This window comes from Hippocampus guttulatus, chromosome 1 (assembly GCF_054856545.1).
Source record: "Hippocampus guttulatus isolate MCC_2025c chromosome 1, RoL_Hgut_1.0, whole genome shotgun sequence".
Lineage (NCBI taxonomy): Eukaryota > Metazoa > Chordata > Actinopteri > Syngnathiformes > Syngnathidae > Hippocampus > Hippocampus guttulatus.
The window spans coordinates 11,167,066-11,180,185 of record NC_141261.1 but is presented as its reverse complement, the minus strand read 5'-3'; the positions used below and the strand labels follow the sequence as shown (position 1 = coordinate 11,180,185).

Here is a 13,120-nt window from a genome sequence, read left to right as displayed (position 1 = left end):
TGGTTTCCTCCCACATTCCAAAAACATGCATGGCAGGTTGATGGAACACTCCAAATGGTCCCCATGGTGTGAGGGTGAGCATGAATGGTTGCCCGTCTATGTGTGCCCTGCGATTGGCTTGCAACCAGTTCAGGGTGTTCCCCCGCCTACTGCCCGAAGACAGCTGGGATAGACTCCAGCACGCTCGCAACCCTGATGAGGAGAGGCGGATTTGAAAATAGACGGACGGACGGACGGACGGATAGATGCTTCAAAACACTTTGTTTTTGTGGGTAAAAACACTTTAAAAATGTCCCAGCGTGGAATTTTTTGACAATGGCGGTCATCTTGCGTTCTTCAACCCTGAAAGCATTTTTTAACTGTACTGAACATGACAAAATACTTAGGCCGTATATTTGTGGATGTACTTAACAAACCAAGTGGACATTTTTAATGTTTTAATCGCGGTTGTGCAAAGTTTGCCTCACGTCACGTCACGCATGTGTGCACGCACCATAATGTTTGTAACATTTAGTGTCTTCAGTTTTGTGTGCCTTCTGACTTGGAAGTTATTCTTCTGTCGTGCATACTGTATGTATTCAAGCTGTATTTCGGGTACATTCCACTGATCTAAAGTTGCATTGGTATGTCTATTCCCTTTGCTGATGAGCACGCTCTGTTTGTCAAGAAAAAGGAAAGCTTCATATTACAGGAAAGAGGCACTGCATTAAAGAACAAAAAAGATCGATGGCAGTACATTAAATTTCATGCGAATGGAAAAAAAAATCAACTAATTAAAATGGATTACTCCTGCTTTGTAAATGTGTTTCAGAATTAAATTATTGTATGAAAACATTTTGACCAATTGAGGAGCTGAGGAAGTATCCATTACTGGATTGCAGCTGAGAAGAGGCCGGAATGTTTTGTGGTGGCTAAGTAGTTTGTTGTGCTCCGCTGCGACTCCCCTCCTACACCCCTGACTGCTGAAGTGCCATGGGTTAATATCTGATGACCCTCGTATCTCATTCAGCGTAGCACCCATGTCACGGTTGGGGCCTTTTATCTGAATTAAAAGGGGTTTGTGTATTTTTGCCCAAATCTTCTGAAAGTCTCCTTCTTTACCCATCAAGCCTATGTGATCCCGTCTTGAGCTCAACTTTGGCATGTCTCACTGGATTACTTTAGCAAGGGCATAGCCAACACAGTGTAACGGTATTGCATTTGCACACTAGGAAAGGGTAGGCCCTGGTTTAACAAAACTGTTTAAATAAAAACATACAAATTGGGCCACTTGGCCCTTCAGTACAACAGTCGGCTTTGTTGTTAGCAAAAACCTGAACAATAAAAAAAAAAAAAAGTCAGGCTTTTGTGTTAACACATCAAGTGATGATGCTCAAATCATGTTGGGTCATTTCATTTGTGGTTGTGAAAATGTATCTTAGATCAATATGATAATTTTATTGCTAATTAGAAATGAGATCGGAGCGCTTGAAAGTGTAAAATAATGTTCAGGTAGCCTAAATACAAAATTAATTTGACTGATTTCTCCAAGACCGTTAACAGGGTGGAGCTTATTGATATGGCAGTTTTTAACAATTGAGCAACCTCAGCCAATTTAGTCCTGAGGCTCTGTAGCCATCCCTCATGAGGGGTTTTCACATTTTCATGCTTTGTCTTTTTTTTGTCTTATGTACTTTATCAAATCACATTCTAATGAATGAAAAGCAACGTCATCCTCACCTGACATCTACAAATCACCCAGCACAGAACACCGCATGTTACTTCAGTGTAATTATGCTCCGTTCACATGACTCCAAGTACGGGGTGTTCCAAGAAAGGAATGGCATGAAAATAAGAACGTCTAAAGTCAAAGAAGCTTGCCTGATCGATTTGAATTGCCTACTTTAAGAAAAAAAACTTGACACACTATACGCTGCTGTACTGCTGTGCATGTATTTCCACACAGTGCTGCCACAGTTACTTAAGTTGCCTTTGCTAGACTTTCAAAGTTACTTGGTTATTTTACTGATTACGAAAAACTGCTTGTTAGAAGACGCACGGTGTGCGACTGGTTAGCACGTCCGCCTCACAGTGCAGAGGTGCAGGGTTCGATTACGGCCCCGGCCTTCCTGTGTGGAGTTTTAATGTTGTCCCTGTGACTGCGTGAGTTTTCTCTGGGTACTCCGGTTTCCTCCTACATTCCCCTACACACACACACACACACACTTAGAGACATTGCACCGTAATATCTTAATCATCATATGAGAGGATGGAGAATTATTTCACAGAAAACGCTCTGTTGGCTCATTTTTGTGCATTAACTTTTTCATCGTCCTTGATGAATCAACTCTACTTTACCCCTCAATTTCTCTTCCCACTCAACCTGTCCATATTAGTGTTGATAGAATGCTGGTATACAAACTATGCTAAAGGGAAAGTTTGGCCAGTATCTGCAGTCTGAGAGACGGAACAAAAACAGATTTCCGTTTCATTCCCCTTTAAAAAATTGCATAATCCTGCTTTGACATCTTGATTGTAGCCTCGCCCGTGGCTGTCACTGATACACTGTTGCATGTTATTTTTAAACCTAAATGTCAATTGGGTTTTCCATTGTACGTTTCATGTATTGAAACGTTGCCTTTGACCTTTTAATTTTCTAACGTTGGGCATCATTCAATAAAAATTGACCACATTCTAAGAGCATAGGACACAGAAATTCTACCAAGGTTATTTCGCCTTTTGCTGTTACAAAGTCCAGAGCAAAACTGGTGTATTTGGCCACATTTTCTCCCAGTTGTAATAGATGCAGGTTTTGTGAAAATGTCTGTATGTCCCTAATAGAGTGCTCAATGTGAAACCAAGTGTTCTCGTTGTTTTCTAGTTTTTGTTATGACAGTTGTATTGATGACAACAAAAAAATAGCGCTTCAGAGTTTAATTTAATACCAAAAACACTTTATTACATCAATTGTACTGCCCAAAAGCGATGCTTTTAGGCGGTCTGTGTAAAATTTTCTGTCTGTTTGTCAGGTGATACACCTTTAGTGGTTACCAGGCAATAAAATGAACAAGAAATTGGAACAAACAAGGTTGTCCGATTTTTTTTTTTTTTTCCATGACTGCATCGTGTCTAAGTGGAGTGTGCGCCTCGCTTCCTGATGTCTAACAGGGTCAATAATTCTCTTTAGCTGCTCCCATGAGGCATTGCTTCCTCCGCTAAAGGTCATCTTAAGGTGGGACTGATGTCACAATTAGAAGGGCATTTAAAACGCCTCTTTTAAAAAGATTATAAAGCACTGTTGGCCACATCAACCAGTCGGGCGAGTAAAGGAAATACAATTATTTCATTAAAACTTAATTTATTTTTAGATGTGCTCTTCTATCAGGGAAATATTTGGTTTAGTCCTATCAGACATCTTATAAGGAAAGCACATTATTAATAACCTTATTAGTTTAATGTCTCTCTGGTTCTCGGTGCTTTTGGTCTTCCTGATATGTGTTTAGGGCTGGAAATGTGAGACCATTCTAACACAATTTTTGTCCATGTCTATTAGTCTATTATCATATCAGGGGCACTTTTCCACCAATGTACAGGCCAGGGCAATTGGGAATTAATTGATTCACACTGAGACCGAATCCTATACCTGCTAATGACTTCCTTTTAGCCCACTCCGTTGCACCTCTTCCCTAAATCCTACTCGCATCATGTCCTCCAAATTGAGAAAAAGTATAGTGAAGCAGTATATCTTAATGATGAAAAATAATTATAATATAGTGCCTTAAAAATTCTGGCCCTACCGCCCCACTCACCCGACCAGTGTCTGTGCCTTTCCACCGTTCTTTCCCAAGGCTAAAGGCGGTCATTGAATGGACCCGTTTCAAAGATGTGGATCACATCAAGATGGCCATTACAATAGAGGACTAATTATCAGTCCCTCTAGAATCGCCAGGTGGCAAAAAAATGCTGGGAAAGTGTGTTGGGCTTCAAGAGGATTTATTATAGGAGCAAAAAAATTCGTTATGATTTGAAATATACCTTTTGTAAATCCAGTCCTGCAACTTTTCTGACACACCTTGGATACAACTGCTTACATGGATTCCCCCACCATGTGGTATGAGCATAAGTACATTTTGTTCCCATTTAGCGCAAATCAACGCATTACATTTCTAATTTTGTGCAGCGTAGCGCAAGTCTTGTCCAATTCAAACTCAATAACATGGCTGTAATCCTGTTCGCTCATCAACTTCACTCCCGGCAAGTGTGTTGGTTAATGGTCTCTGCTCCTCTTTTTCAGCTGTACCTCACACTTTAATGGATATCTGGTTTGTAATGATTATTGCCCTTAACATGAAGGGCTTGGGTGCATTAGCAAGTAGAAAAACAAAAGAAACAAAAACAATTTTTAAAAAGTATATATTTTTTAAATTGACTTTTTTTTTTTTGTCAGTGGAAATGTCATTATTTTATTCATAGATTGTGACAGAGGCAAACTATCTTTTGTTGTGATCCCCACCCCTCCCAGCCCCCTTCTGAGAGCTGAGTTGTGCTACCCAACACTATAACTGAGATGATCTATAAGTCAATAACAAGACAAGACTAAAATCTGTGCAATGTGGTTATAATTGATTGAGATGTCTGGGTGGAACGTGTTTAAAGCTTCTATGTCATCTGCTAAGAAGTGCACTTTTGCTTTCCCTTAAGATCTCATGCTAACCAAATGGACATGTGCCTCATTAGTTTGCCACTGAGCTGTTTGAAAGACACCATGGTCTTTGAAAGACACCATGGTCTTTCAAACAATGGTGTCTTTATGACTGTTAACATGACTGCAATGTTTTATTAATATTTAGTGATAGACCGATATGTCTTAAAAAAAATATTGGTGTCAAAATAAAAAAAAAACCTCCAACTCTTAACTTTGTTGAAATGCCATGCGGCATGTTTGTTAAAATAACTTTTCCCAACTTTGCAACACGTTTTCCAATTAATTTTCGAGATTGTGGAATAAACAGGTTTGTTTTTAAATTCTGATAAAAAGTGCAGGTACAGAACAGTGGCGGTTCTGGGGGGGGCCAACGGGGGCCAGTGCCCCTGTAGCACCGATTCTGGCCCCCCCCTGTGGCCCCCCCTCCGAGCGCAGATTACGCAGTCGTGCCGAGTCGCCGACGCGAAAGGTGGAACCAAAGTGCGTGATTTAACATTCTAGTCGGACCCTTTAGTGCGCTGCGCCATTTAAAAATGAGCGGGAAAATGAGAAGCAGTCCGCAGAGAAGGAAATTACCACGACACGAGTGCTATTTGCGTGTGTGCGTGCGTGTGTGTGCGCGTGTTTGTGTGTGCGTGTGTGTGTGTGTAACCTTTTTAGTCTCCCTTTTTATTTTTATTTTTATTTAACAGGATCAATATATAAGACATTGCCTTTTAAATTTTGGATAATTATATGCATGTAAAACATCTAGCTTCAGTGTATTTGCAATTTTTGTCCCCGGCAGGCTGGTACCATATCATCCCCTGGCTTGAATATTCTCAACAGACATATTGTTACGCTTGCAGACATTGTAGCCCTCCTAATACAGTTTTTTTCTCATCACTGTAATGTTATGACTACAATTTCAAAGTCTGAAGAAATAAAAAGTCAAATAAGATTTCGAATCTGTCTTTTTAGCCCTGGGTTGAATGTGCCCCCCCATCAAAACCCCTGGCCCCAGCCTGGCCCCCTCAGTGAAATTGATCCAGAACCGCCCCTGGTACAGAAGCTCGCAGGGTTATCAGCGTGTCTTAAGTTAAATGAAACGCTAAACAAGTACATGGCTCCTACAAGTGTTCCACAGTAAACACAGTTTTCCAAAATTTCAATGTACCGGTAACTGAAATGTTGAGACCAAACCAAAATGTGCAAGCAGGGAGTTTCCAGTGTCAGCAGCATCTCATAAATTGATCATTTAAATAGTTCCTTGAAGTTTTAAACCAGTTTAAAATTCATCTCTCATTGACCTTCATGTTTAAAAAAAAAAAAAAAAAAAAATCAATACAGATACAGTATTTGTAAAAATTCCAAAAATTGTTGCTGATAATCGGCCTGGCCGATAGTTGGCCTATCCCAAATAATATCGCATTGCAACGGTGAGGTGACAATATTTGCCCATTCGGCAGCTTCTTAATTTATCCTTTTGTTTCTTTTTAGAGTTAAATTTTTTGCTGTGTAGTTTTGTTGGCCCTTAGTAATATGATAAATTTCCATTCCTGTATCCTTTCTGTGACCCGAATGTACATCAAGACTACTTCATTTTTGCAATCATAGTGTTTAGGTGTTCACTAAATTAGTTTTGGTTTCAAATTTGGTCACTTTTGGTCGCTGTTAGTAGTTACTCTTGGAACAGGGAGAGGAAACCTACGTTGACTGCCTGGATATATTTTATGTGCCTTCTTGGAATAAAGTATACTTAATTTGGCTTCACTTTAATTGCAATCGACACACACGAATGAAAAGTCAAATAGACTTTAATAAGAGCCATGAATTTGCTCAGACGTGATCGCCTTGTGTGTGTTTGTCACAGAATCAAAGCTCGCTCCTCTTCTCAAACATCCACCGGACATGTTTAAACGGTCACGCTTTTGGATCGGAATGGGTGTGCGGTGTACACAATGCATATCCCAAAAAGAATCAGTGCTGGCAGGGCGCTCAATCACTTTGTATCGTTCGACGCTAAAAGAAAAGAATAGTAATCAAAACCTTTCAACCTATTAGAGGGATGACTTCCCCATTGAATCACAGGGACCACAGGTGTGATGAGAAGTCATCTAAGCCTCCGCTCCGGTTGTTTCCCCCCTTTCTCTGAGTTCTTACATATTTATCCATTTTCCAAGGCCCCGCCTCACACCGCCCACTCCAAATTTATTGTTTAATGCAGTTTGACGGAACGATCCTCCCCCCCACCCCCCACCTCCCTTCCAATTCTTGGAAATGCATACTCGGATGGAAAATTAAAGTTCATCTCAAAGGAAAACATAATAGAATCGATGAAAGCAATGCACTTAAAAACTTTTGATGTTCTGATGCTATTTAACTTTCTAGTGCATTAACGTTTCAAGTCATTACAACATTGAGGCGGTGTGATTTGATCACGGCAGGTTTTTAACTGGAAGAATTGCAGAGGTTTTCTGCCTAGGAATCCAAAGTTATTAGATACAAATGATCACCTCCGCAGTAAGTATAGATTTTCTTTCAGTGCGCACTTAAGAATGGAAGTTTGTCTTGAAGAGGGTAATAGCAAATTAAGCTCTATACTCCATTTGTCTACCACTCTTGATGGGCTAATTTTATAACTGCTGATTTGGTCATTCTCTCCATTTACAGTGGCTTGAAAGTAGTCAGGTGGGCTCCATTAAATGGATTCCTTTTATTGTTCCCTTTTTTTTTTTTTTAACTCACCACAACCCAACTTGCAACAAATACTTGTCTTTATTGACAGCGTGGACTTTTTCAAAGTGTCAGTGTCCTTTGGATGTCACATTTTGTCTTTTGTCTGCCTTTTGTCTCTTCCTAGGTTTCTACAGCTGTAAAATTTCTTCAAAATCCCAAAGTACATCAGAGTCCCTTGGCCACTCGAAAAGCCTTCCTAAAGAAAAAAGGTACGGTGCAAAAAAAGGGTTGCCCATGTTTGAATACCGGTACTTGTAAAAATGTAAATGAAACAAAGAACTTAAAACATGAAATCAAATCATTTTGATACAAATAAGAGAGAGCTATATGAGAGCTATGCACTATGTGTTAATGGTCAGTCATTTGTATTGGAAAATGCAGCAGGATAGACTTCCGCTTATTTGTACACTGTACGGTTGGTATTTGGGGTCAGAGGTTAGGGCTATCGCTCCAGGGGATCCAATAGGGTCGATTTTTTTGCTACAGAGTGCATGATTCAGGTCCTGTGAATGAATGACACAACAGTTTGGATGCTCCTTTAGGTTCAGGAAAATTAATATCGACAAACTCCCTCTGCATTTTCAATGGAATTTTCAATATTGCCCCCCCGGCCTTTTAACCCTTTTACTTCATTTTACTGTTATTGTAAATTTGAAGCCTGACAGAGAAGGCGTTTATCCCATTCATAGATGGCTTTTAAAACACGGTGCATAATATTATTTGTCACCAGGTGGAATTTATTTTGGCTTGTTCAGTCCAATGTGCTTGAGGGAAATATGTTGTGCTGTGCCACACATTTCTTACAGCTTAAAACAAGCACTAGGGAAGTTGGTTTGATTGGGTTGGAGGTATTCGCTCAAGGTGCCGTGCTTCTCGCAGAACTTTTTACATTTAGAGTACCGTACCTAAAAAGTCAAAAATGTGTCAAAGCCCCACAGCAGGGGAGGTAACCTGAAACCATCTGCATGAAACAGCTTGTCCACTTTTCCTGGCTCGTGATGTCTTTTGACTGTTCTTTGTGTTTGTCACAGTTAAGATTGTTTGCTTGGATAAATAATAAAACCAAGAGCCTGTCGTCAAATGTTTATACTACCGCACACTTCCATTCTTTCCTCTTTGTTTTAAACTCTTTGCTGCAGTCGAAAAACTGCTTGCTCTTACTGCACTCCGAGCCCATGAAATATGTATGATGTTTTAATGCAGATTTATTTTGGAAAGTTAGTTCCACTGTAGATCTGAACAAGGAGCCTCAATTTGCATGTGGACATCGATCTCAGGGAAAGACATTGTAAAGATGAGCGAAACTCCAGCAATGAAACACGAAGCGCAGAGTACATTTCCGTTTTGAAGAGGATAACTCTTCAGCCACTCAACAGTAAAGCTGGGAATCAAATATTTTATTGTCGGAAAGTGTGGCTCTTTGCATCCGCACACTGATGTGACATTTTGTGTGTATGTGTGTGTGTGTGTGTGTGTGTGTGTGTGTGTGTGTGTGTGTGTGTGTGTGTGTGTATACAGTCACTAACATTGGTGATATAGGAGCAACTAACAAAAGTACAAACAAATCCAACAGCCTTGAGGAGTTAAATGTAGAATTTCCAACGATCTGATCGTCTATCATTTTCAATTTATGCACGTTTTATGATCAGATGTAATGTCTTAATCCGCCGATCCAATCAATAATTTAATTGGCTCCATGAAGTAAGCCATGACAGCGGTCGTGCCCAACATACATTTTTACCCGTAGCAAGCCACAACAAAGGAATCTCAACTGCCACTTATGGATTTTTTTTTTTTACGCTACCTGTCAATGTGTAACTGTTATTTAAACTTTTATTTGCTGCACGGAGAAGCCGCTGTGATACTTGATACTTTTGGTCTCTAGCAACATGTGAAAAGTCCGACTCGCACACTGTACTTGGTTCAGCCGAATTCAACACTCAAGATTGCGGAATAATTTGTACAAATAAATAAATAAAGACATATAACGTGTGACATATAAGGTATAGACTGAACGGCAGCAATATAAAGGGCCAGTGCTGGCTCTGGCATGGCCACCACAATTCGGTCATGCCACCACGCGAAGAGGCTTCACATAGAACTTTGATTAAATATGGTGGGAAGTCAGGGTTGGGGGTGGGTAGACTCAGTCCAACAAAACGACATGTCTAACTTGATATTTTAATAACTTTTTTGTTGTTGTTGTTGTTTACTTGCACCTGGTGTCAAAATTTGGAATGAGAGTTGTTAGCCCAACACAACCCTCATGCGAAGTGAGTTACTGAGAATAAACGCTTCGAAATTATTTGCGGCACTTGTGCCATTTGAAGTGCATGTGTACGGATAAACAGACAAATCACAAATAGGCACAAAGTCAGAAATTGGCCATTGCGACCTGCAGTGTAAATGCAGGCTCAGTCCTCTCGCCATTTGATCTCGTGACTCAATCATCCTGCTTCTCCCACTGCAAGTGTGTCTGTCATGTCTTAATTTTTAATACAGTTTAATGTCATGTTTATGTAAATACCTCCGGATTTTACTTTATATTAACAGCCAGAAATGTCAAAGCACACATAAAATGAAACAATACTATCTCCCGGAAGAGTGGAATTTAAATTGGATTCCTCTTGCCGGCAATATTTACGCTGGAGTCTGGACAGCTGATGAAGGGGAAAATAGGCCCCACTTTGATTGCACGTTGCAGAATCTTTACACAATAACCTCGCCCGTGCATATTATTTCACTGCACAATTGTGCCTTCATCTGTGCCGAAGGTTGCGTCTGTGGTCATATCTCTCGGTTTTCAAAGACATCTTAATAGTGCGGTTTATTTCACCATTCATTGAAAAATATCATTTCTGTTTTGCCTCAACTGTCAATTCCTAGGTATGAATTGGCAATTATGCGGTCCCATATTTGTAAATGCCCTCTCTGAGTTCTGGCTGAAATATTGCAACTTTGTCAGCTAGATGTAATATGAATCATGCTCTAAATCGGATCAATTCTATTTTCTTTGCAAAAGGAGTTGGGGAAATAAATTGCATGGAGACACTGCTTCGACTGAGCAATTTTGTCTTTCTTGTTCCTCGCCAACATTAAATATGTTTTACTGTCTGAGTGAAACAAAATGTCATGCTGTCTCATTTAGCGGATTGCGCTGTCTTCCACAATGAACACGTGCGGTATAACCAGTCAAAGTGTCAAAACCCATTTTGGAACCACAGTTTAGCCCGGGCAATTAGTAGTTGCACACACATAATTACCCAAAAATGTCATTCTCGGAACTAAGTCAACAACATTTCCATCTTGTTCCATGTCACTTTGACCGAGGCTCCAAAGCCGACAAGCTCGGTTGTACCGAGTCTGTTTGGGAAGCTGTTTCTTTGCGCGTAAAATAGAAAAGCGTTAATTTCCTCCCAATTACGCTAAAGTGATGGCTCGCCTTATTTCCTTTCCGTGTCACCGTCTTTGCTGTGAGTTCACAGAATAGTAATGGATTTCACCCTGAGTAGAGGGGCCATCGAGTGAGGGTCAGAGAGAACATAGGTAGGCTCTCGGCTATTACTGTGCATGGTATGAAGGTAAGGGGAAAGATAAGGTTCATCATCTCACATATTAATGGGACGCTATATGTAAGTGAGGTTATGTGACTCACCTCTCGGACAAAAATGACAATGACCAAGGCCTGCAAAGAAGGTAAAGGGATTGATGTGGTTATAAATTACTCCACGGCGCCACCTAGTCGAGGCCTTGCCTACTTTGTCATCAGTAGGGCAATAAAAGCCGGGAAACGAGCGCTGTCCCCTCTTCTTTTTTTTTTTTAATACATAAATGAATACTCTATGAGAGTGTGTGCCATTTTCGAGCAGTTGTATCAAACTAAAAGGATGTGAAGGACCCTCACCACAACTTACCACGCATTCAATGTGTCGAAGTCACGCCCTCCCCTTCTTAATATCCCATTGACCTTCTTCTACTTGACGGAACCTGCACTGTGGATCTTTGTTTTAAAAAATGATTTCCAAAATCTAATTGTTCTCAAGGACCCTTGTAAAATGTGTTCACCTTTTACCCAAATTATTTCAGTGCACCATTTTCGTAATTGACTGTCCCGCCAAGGTCTTGACCCATAAAGTCGAGGAATGCCAGAATTGGAGAAATTGATTTAATAAAAGAGCCCGACTGCCTCTTTGCCCTTAAAAATGCCGAGAGAATATGAGGCGGTGGAAATAGAGCTGTAAATAACCTGACGAGCAATGGGTTTTCCTTTAAATAAATACCGATCAGGTTTATGTTGAAAGACAATAGAAACGCTAGTCCAGATATGCAGTTTACAGTATTTATAGCTGTAATATCGAGGTGCCAGCACCGTAATTTCATGCCCCAATGAGAATGGCAAGGTCAAAGCAAATGCTTTGGCTGAGCATCTGCTAATACTGTGACTCATAAACAGGCACCGTGTGTATCAGGTGCAGCAAATAATACAGTATAATGAAATACAGAATAGCATTCTATTATTGTTCCTTTTTTTTTATGGTGTCGTCATTAGGTGTAATTTATGTCTTAAAAACTCATCACCCCATGGGTCGATCTGAAATGCGGGTCCTGGGGTCATTCTACAGGTTTTAGAACCTCGAATAAATGTCATCAACCCCGTTTTGTTTTGTCTTCCCTTTTATATGTAAAACCATGTCCTCTTTTCCGTTGGATCCGAGGCCGCTTTCATTTGTTGCTGCTGTGTTCAAATAGATCAGCGCCAACAGCACAACTTTTGTTTGTTGCTGCGCATTTACTGCGAAGGAGTGTTTTCTTTTTGATATGCATTTGACTTCCATTTTCCTGTACAAACCTTCCATCATTTTTAATCACTGTTAGCCGCCCTGTATACTTTTACATTTCGAGGTACAGTCATACCTCGGTTTTCGACCATAACCCGTTCCAGAAGGCTGTTCGAAAACCGATTTGTTCAAAAACCGAAACCACACTCTTTTTTTTTTTAAAATAAAATCTTTATTGAACATGTCTATGCACAATGGAATGCTACACGAGGAAGCGTCACTTTCTCGTGTAAGAAGGCAAGAGGAGTGAGTCAAGTGACGCATTCAGGTGCGCTCAGTTTGTTCGATAACCGAAATTCAGTCGTCATCCGAGGCATAAAAAACTCTAAATTTTTGGTCGAGAACAGAGACGTTCGAAAACCGAGGTTTGACTGTATAAGGAAAGATCTACGGAGATCCTCGCTCATCTCACTCAACACTCTGCCACCATGTAGTCTGCTGTGGTCAGATGAATATGGAGTCCAGGGAGACGTTATTGCTTATTTGTCAGTGCAATCTGACTACACAAACTCAGCACATGTTGTGCAGCACTTCCTGGCACTCAGGACCTTCTGTAGACCACAGGATAGCCAACGTTTGCTGTCGATTTACTTATCTTCACGGCAATTTGGAAGTTCTTATTGAGTTAAAGGAGAGGATCGCCTGGACCTCCCCTTCGTCGTCTTCTATAAACGAGATGATTAGATAGATATTCCTTTGTGTGTTCCCATGCTTTTGAAGCCAACCCCCCCCCCCCCCCTTTCACACCCTGACTGAGTTGCTGCACACCTCATACATTTGTAAAATAATGCGTTTGGTTCACATTTGAGGAGGCATTTGTTTTTATAATTTGAATGAGAACATAAGAGACAAAAGACCGGTTTAGCAAGCAAAATTAGAA

The 13,120-nt window shown here is 40.4% G+C and overlaps 1 protein-coding gene across 2 annotated transcripts in view; it reads left to right on the top strand.

Moving 5' to 3' along the window:
• The window catches only part of pex14 (peroxisomal biogenesis factor 14), a 51,770-nt gene that overhangs the window by 15,966 nt on the left and 22,684 nt on the right, over positions 1-13,120 (top strand). For both annotated transcript variants that reach the window (XM_086109389.1, XM_086109395.1), the window contains exon 3: positions 7,527-7,611. In XM_086109389.1, coding sequence (XP_085965515.1) covers positions 7,527-7,611 — 85 coding nt within the window. The remainder of the gene's footprint in view (positions 1-7,526; positions 7,612-13,120) is intronic.